General features: G+C 49.0%; 1 protein-coding gene across 1 annotated transcript; it reads left to right on the top strand.

The window, feature by feature from the left end:
• Window positions 1–1,032: 1,032 nt before the first annotated feature.
• On the top strand, window positions 1,033–5,739 carry LOC112072044 (uncharacterized). The gene is made up of 2 exons (XM_024139460.2): window positions 1,033–1,058; window positions 4,825–5,739. The coding sequence occupies exon 2, from the start codon at window positions 4,837–4,839 to the stop codon at window positions 5,737–5,739; it is 903 nt and encodes a 300-aa protein (XP_023995228.1). The 5' UTR covers window positions 1,033–1,058; window positions 4,825–4,836.
• Window positions 5,740–7,322: the final 1,583 nt, after the last annotated feature.

Genomic DNA, 7,322 nt, shown 5'->3' on the forward strand with positions numbered 1-7,322 from the left:
TGTCCTGGTCAGGTGTTGGATAGTAATGTATTAATGTCCTGGTCAGGTGGTGGATAGTAATGTGTTGTATTAATGTCCTGGTCAGGTGGTGGATAGTAATGTATTGTTCTCTACAGATGTGTTTCCAGGTACTCCTATGCATCATGCCGGAGGACCAGATCAGAGCCAGTGTACCTTCAGACCCTCCACCTCTCCTCTCACCCACTCCTCCCCCTCACAGACCTCCTTCCCCAGCCAAGAAGGGTACACTGCTGCTTCAAATCAATCAATCCATCAATCAATGATTAAATCAATCAGTTGTGTCAGGCTGTTGCCCTCTACTGTGTAACTCTAGTTGCAGTTTATCCTAAATCTTCTATTTCTCTCTGGTCTCTGGTGCCTCTCCAGGACTGTCTCCCCCCCCTCATCCAGGTTAGGGGACAGGAGACCTCCCAGTGATCTCACTCCTCCCCAGTCTGAGTGGAGCTGTTCCAGTCCCAGCCTCAGCAGACTGACGTACATCTCTCTGAATGACAGCTTGACCGCCGGCTTCTCGACAGACACCGCAATCCCCAACACGCTGACGACACAAGGTATAGTAGACATGACAGCATCCCCAACACCTGACAGAACAGGTATTAGTAGGCATGACATCCACCGGATCCCAACACCTGCAGACCAACAAGCTATAGTAGGTTGGACAGCATCCCAACACCTGACAAGACACCAAGGTATAGTGATGACAGCACCACAAACCTGACAGGCAAAGGTAATAGTAGGATGACAGGTCCCAACCATGACCAGCACAGGTTATAGTAGGCAGACAGCATCCCAACACCGACAGACACAGTATAGTGGCTACAGCCATGCCCAAACTGACAGACACAAAGGTATAGTAGGCATGACAGCATCCCACACCTGACAGAACAAGGTTATAGTAGAATCGACAGCATCCCAACACTGAATAACAAGGTTGTGCATGGCGATCCACCTGACGAAAAGGTATAGTAGGCCGATGACCAGCAGTCCACATACAACAGTTTGTAGGCATGAAGCATCCCAAACCTGACAGACACAAGGTATGGTAGGATGACAGCATCCCAACACCCTGAAGGACAACAAGGTATAGTAGGCAATGCAGATCCCAGACACTGCCAACACAAGGGTATAGTATGCATGAACATCCACAGCGCTGCAGCACACAAGTATGTAGGCCTGACACCTCCCCCCAAAACCTGGACAGACACAAGGCTTAGTAGGCAGCAGGATGGACCTACGTATGGGTTCTCTTGGCAAACTCTTTCCTGTCTCAGTGGGATTCCATCGGGCAATACACAAGCATGGACCAAGAGATCAAATCACCAGTCGCGCTGACGAGGCCGGGCTTGGTCGTCTGCCTCTCTTCTTTGCGGAAGTGATCAGGACGGCTCCTGAAGCTCGCTCGGTGTGACTTGAATTCCCGTCTTCCTGCTTAACAGTCAAGGCAACATGTGAGGTCAATGGAGTCGATAGTGTCGTATTTACCGGATGGAAATGTTTTCTACTTCTGTCTCGGTGGTGATAAGTTGACACGGCGAGCCATCGGACTTGGTTAACCCGTGCCGTGAGGCTTAAGTAACATGTTACTCTGAAAGCTTAATCTGAAACACGCAGTTCCTTTGGCTAGCTTTCATACCGGAGAGGTAGAATCTAGCTGCTCTCTAGCGCCGCGGTCGGCTAGCTGGCCCTCTCAGCCCGCCGTGCGGGCTAGCTGCCCTCTCAGCCCGCCGTACGGGGCTAGCTGCCCTCTCGCCGCCGTGTGGGCTAGCTTGCGCTCTCAGCCGCCAGGTGCGGGCTAGCTGCCCTCTCAGGCCCGCCGTCGGGGGGGGCTACGCTCTGCCCTCTCAGCCCCGGGCCAGTCGGGGCTAGCTGCCTTCAGCCGCCGTGCGGGTGCTGCCCTCTTCAGCCCGCCGTGGGGCTAGCTGCCCTTCAGCCGCCGTGCGGCTAGCTGCCTCTCAGCCGCTCGTGTGGGCTAGTTGCCTCATCAGCCTGCCGTACGGTGTTAGCTGCCCTCTCAGCCCGCCGTTCTGCGGCTAGCTGCCCTCTCAGCCGCCGTGTGGGCTAGCTGCCCCTCAGCCGCCGTCGCGGCTAGCCTGCCTTCAGGCCCGCCGTGGTGGGCTAGGTCTGCCCTCTCAGCCCGCCGTGCGGGCCTAGCTGCCCTTCAGCCGCCGTGCGGGCTACGCTGCCTCTCAGGCCCGCCGTGCGGGCTAGCTGCCCTCTCAGCGCCGTTGCGGGTAGTGCCCTCAGCCTCGGGCTGCGCTTGCCAGCGGGCTAGCTGCCTCTTCAGCCGCCGACGGGTCTGCTAGCGCGTAGGCCTTTCAGAGCCGCCTACGTAGCTGCCTCTAGCCGCCGTGTGGGCTAGCTGCCCTCTCAGCCTGCGTATAGACTTTGGACCAATGGCACAGTTGGCGACATCCATGGTGGTTTTATGAAGGAGCGTCAGTTGCTTCTACGCCCGGCCTCCAGTCAATTAGTCCCACCTTGGGACCTTTTTGTTGTTTGTTATTGTGCTTGAAGCTATTTCCCAGAAGCCTTTAGAGCCGCTGGAAAGCGTAGAGATGACATCACTCTCCTTTTTAAGACGGTGTTACTGCTTTAATCTCTAGAGTGAGTGAGTGTGCTGCACGCCCGGTCAGTTCACCGTTCGTTCTTACAACTTTCCCCGCCGTTATCCAAGGTGAGCTTGTCACCTAACCCTGCCAAAGGGAGGTCCCTCTCGGCAACAGCCATCCACTGGCTTGATAGTGCAGGCTATTTATATTGTGTCATAATGGAAAGGGTTTACAGCCCCCCAGAGGGCTTGATGGCTCATTCCACCAGAGGTGCGGTTACCTCCTAGGGCACTGTCAAAGGCATCTGTTTACAAGAGATCTGCGGTTCAGCATGTTGGGCTTTCCCTCATACGGTCCCCCGTGTCGGACTACCCTGGCTTCGGAGTGCTCGTCTATGATACGGAGGCTTGCCCTTTCTCACGGTGAGAGCTCGATAACAGCTATTTGAAAGTGAACTGTTACTTGCGTAAGCCTTGTTCGCTGATAATGAGTGAGATCTSACCACATTTCCCGGCTTGCAGGAGGGAAAGGAGTAGAGGTTTGAGAATGATCAGAGGACAGATGTTGTGTGATTTGGTGTCTGTCATTTGTGATCGCCCCCGAGCGAATCCCACTGAGATAGTGTCTTCAGTTTTACAGCCTGAATTTAAAATGGATTACATGCGATTTGTCTCTGGCCTACACACAATACCCCATGTCAGGATTTTTTTATTTTATTTTGTTTTACAAATGAATAAACGATGAAAAGCTGACATGTATTCAGTCGATAAGTGTTCAACCATTTTGTTATGGCAAGTCTAGGTAAGTTCATGATTATTAATGTTCTTACGTCACATAATAAGTTGCATGGACTCTCTGTGGACAATAATAGTGTTTAAAATCATTTTTGAATGACTACCTCATCTCTGTACCCCACACATACAATTATCTGTAAGGTCCCTCAGTCAAGCAGTGCATTTCAAACAAGCTTTCAAGCCACAAAGACCAGGGATGGTTTTTTTCAATAGCCTCCCAGAGAGGAGGTGACCTGTTGAGGAGTGGGTAAAAAAAAAGCACGACATTGAATATCCCTGTTGAGCATGGTGAGAGATATGAATTACAATCTTTGGATGGTGTATCAATTACACCCAGTCACTACAACGATACAGAGCGTCCTTCCTAACTCAGTTCACGGAGAGGAAGGAAACCGTCAGTGATTTCACCATGAAGACAATGGGTGACTTCAACCAACAGTTAGTTTATGCTGTGATTGGAGAAAACTGAAGGATGGCCTTCAACATTGCGTGTTACTCGATCATACTACTAACCTAATTCCAAGAAGATGAAGAAAAAGAGAAGCCTGTATAAATACAATGATTTCCACAAACATGCATCCTGTATGCAAACACAGCACTAATACAAAGTGATATGTTTGGTTCTAAATCAATACAATGAGTACGATCTGATTTATTTGCGAAGGTCGAGGTGTGACTGCATCATGTTCTGGGTATGACTTGTCATTCAGTGTTATGAAGGACCTGAGAGCATTTATGGATAGTAAAAATAAACAAAGTGTAGGCTAATCACAGGCAAAATCCTAGAGGAAAACCTGGTTCAGTCTGCTTTCCACCAGACACTGGGAGATTAATTCACCTTTAACCAGGACAATAACCTAAAACACAAGGCCAAATCTACACTGGAGTTGCTTACCAGGAAGACAGTGAATGTTCCTGAGTGGCCATGTTTACAGTTTTGACCTAATTCTGCTTAAAAATCTATGGCAAGACCTGAAAATGGTTGTCTAGCAATGATCAGCAACCCATTTGACAGAACATGAAGAAGAATGGGCCAATGTTTTACAATCCAGGTGTTGGAACRCTCTTAGAATTTACCCAGAAAGACTCACAGCAGTAATCACTGTCAACATGTGTTTACTCAGGGGGTTGAATACATATCTAGGCAACATATATTAGTGTTTTCATTTTTCAGAAACGTTTTACAAATGTTCACAATTTTCTTCCACTTCGACATTTACAAAGTATTTTGTGGAAAAAGTCAAAGGGGGTGTGAATATTTCCTGAAGGCGCTGTATCTCTCATTATCAGAGAACCGAGTTAAAGTCACCTTGAGTTTTGGGTTGTCTTGATTTGTTGTTGCACAATGTTATGTTGAATGATGGTCATCTGCCTGGGAAAAACTCAGCGATGTCATGTAGTGGAGTTACTACATGAAGGAATAACCAATTGACTGCATGCTATCTCTCTCCCTTCCCCAGAGTAATGGCACCATGTCTCTGAGCACCACTATAGTCAGAGCCAGTCCCACCCCTCCAGTAGACGGGGCTGATACCCAGAGTCCTTCAGGTCAGGATCTACCTCTTCACCGCTCKACAGACATCCTCTGTCCTCCTAGACAGTCCAAGAGCCCAGAGTCTCCTCACCACTCTGACGGTCCTCCGAGAGGCTCGGTAGACCTGCGGAGTGGTTCAGGTCTGGGCTTTACACGCAGCCAGAGTGAGTGTAACTATCACCGTGGGAACAATACAGACTACGACCTGCAGAAACGCCACTCCGTACCCAACTCACACCGCCTCACCAAGGTGGATTCTGGGTACTCCAGCCACCTGAACATCCAGCAGCCCAGCGGTACGGGGGGCCAGGGGAACCAGCAGTGGTCCGGGGTCTCAGCCCAGGGGAGTGAGGTCTATCCTGGGGCCAGGACGGGCTTCGGCCTGCCTTCCTCCGAGGACCTGTGCTACGTGCCCATCTCCAGCTTCAAGCCCCAGGGCTCCATGGTGGACCTGCCTCCAGGGGTCCCCAGCCTCCTGACGGGGCGCTCCCTCTTCAGCTCCCAGCTGGCACAGCAGAACCTGGGCTCGGATGGAGCTCTACACCCTGGTCWCCCTCTGCCTGCTCCCTACCGCCACATGGCGGCAGCAGGGAACGRCCTGTACGGTCACGYTATGTCCTCACGGTTAGGACCCAACGTTGACCCCTCGGTCAGACACCTCCACAGCTCTGGGGGTCTGGGTGTCTCTGGGCCTGGTGGACCAGGAGGTCCTGGGGGTCTGTACCACTGCTCTAACCCGCACCTCAAACCCTTGGACCCAGGACTGATGGAGGGGAACCCCTACAGCCAGAACTGTGTAGCCTCGTGGTCTAACGGCAGCCTTCCTGAACTCACAGGTTAGTCTTCAATCAGTTCTGGAATGTTCTCTTGAATCACTCGAGATAAGAGGGTGTGTTGCAGTTGGACAGAGAGAGCTTTGGCACTGCACCTGCGGCAGGCTCTCCGAAGTCCCAGACTGCCACACTTCCCCACATCCACCTGGAGAGGAGAACCCATCCAGAATATAGTGTGTTACAGTGGAGAAAACCATCCCCAGAATATAAAATGCGTTACCAGTGGAGAAACCACCAGAATATAATGCGTTACCGTGGAGAAAGCCATCCAGATATAATGCGTTACAGTGGAGAAACCACCCAGAATATAATGGCGTTACAGTGGAGAAACCATCGCAGATATAATGCGTTACAGCTGGGAGAAACCATCGAGAATTATAATGCGTTTACAGTGGAGAAACCATCCAGAATATAATGCGTTACAGTGGAGAAACCACTCCGAAATAATATGCGTTACAGTGGGAACCATCCAGAATATAATGTGGTTACAGTGGAAGAAACCATCCAGAATATAATGCTGTTACAGTGGAGAAACCATCCAGAATATAATTGTGTTACGTGGAGAAACCATCCAAATAAATGGTGTTACAGTGGAGAAACCATCCAGAATATAATGTGTTACAGTGGAGAAACCATCCAGAATTAATGTGTTACAGTGGAGAAACCATCCAGAATATATGTGTTACGTGGAGAACGCATCCAGAATATAATGGTGTTACAGTGGAGAAACCATCCAGAATAATGTGTTACAGTGGAGAAACCATCCGAATATAATGTGTTACAGTGAGAAACCATCCCGAATATAATGTGTTACAGTGGAGAAACCATCCAGAATATAATGTGTTACAGTGGAGAAACTCCAGAATATAATGTGTTACAGTGGAGAAACCACCAGAATATAAGTGGTTACAGTGGAGAAACCATCCAGAATATAATGTGTTCAGTAGAGAACCATCCAGAATATAGATGTGGTTAGCAGGTGGAGAAACCACCCAGAATATAATGTGTTCAGTGGAGAAACCATCCAGAATATAATGTGTTACAGTGGAGAAACCATCCAGAATATAATGTGTTACAGTGGAGACCATCCAGATATAATGTGTTCAGTGGGAAACCACCAGAATATAATGTGTTACAGTGGAGAAACCACCCAGAATATAATGTGTTACAGTGGAGAAACCATCGCAGAATATAATGTGTGTACAGTGGAGAAACCATCCAGAAATATAATAGTGTTACAGTGGAGAAACCAATCGCAGAACTATAATGTGTTTACAGTGGAGAAACATCCAGAATATGGATGGTTGTTACAGGTGGAGAAACCATCCAGAATATAATGTTGTTACAGTGTGGAAACCATCCAGAATATATGTGTTACAGTGGAGAAACCATCAGAGAATATAATGTGTTAGCAGTGGGAGAACCATCCAGAATATAATGTGTTACAGTGGAGAAACCATCCAGAATATAATGTGTTAACAGTGGAGAAACCATCCAGAATATAATGTGTTACAGTGGAGAAACCATCCAGAATATAATGTGTTACAGTGGAGAAACCATCCAGAATATATGTGTTTACAGTGGAGAAACC

This window comes from Salvelinus sp. IW2-2015, unplaced genomic scaffold (assembly GCF_002910315.2).
Source record: "Salvelinus sp. IW2-2015 unplaced genomic scaffold, ASM291031v2 Un_scaffold1807, whole genome shotgun sequence".
Classification (NCBI taxonomy): Eukaryota; Metazoa; Chordata; class Actinopteri; order Salmoniformes; family Salmonidae; genus Salvelinus; species Salvelinus sp. IW2-2015.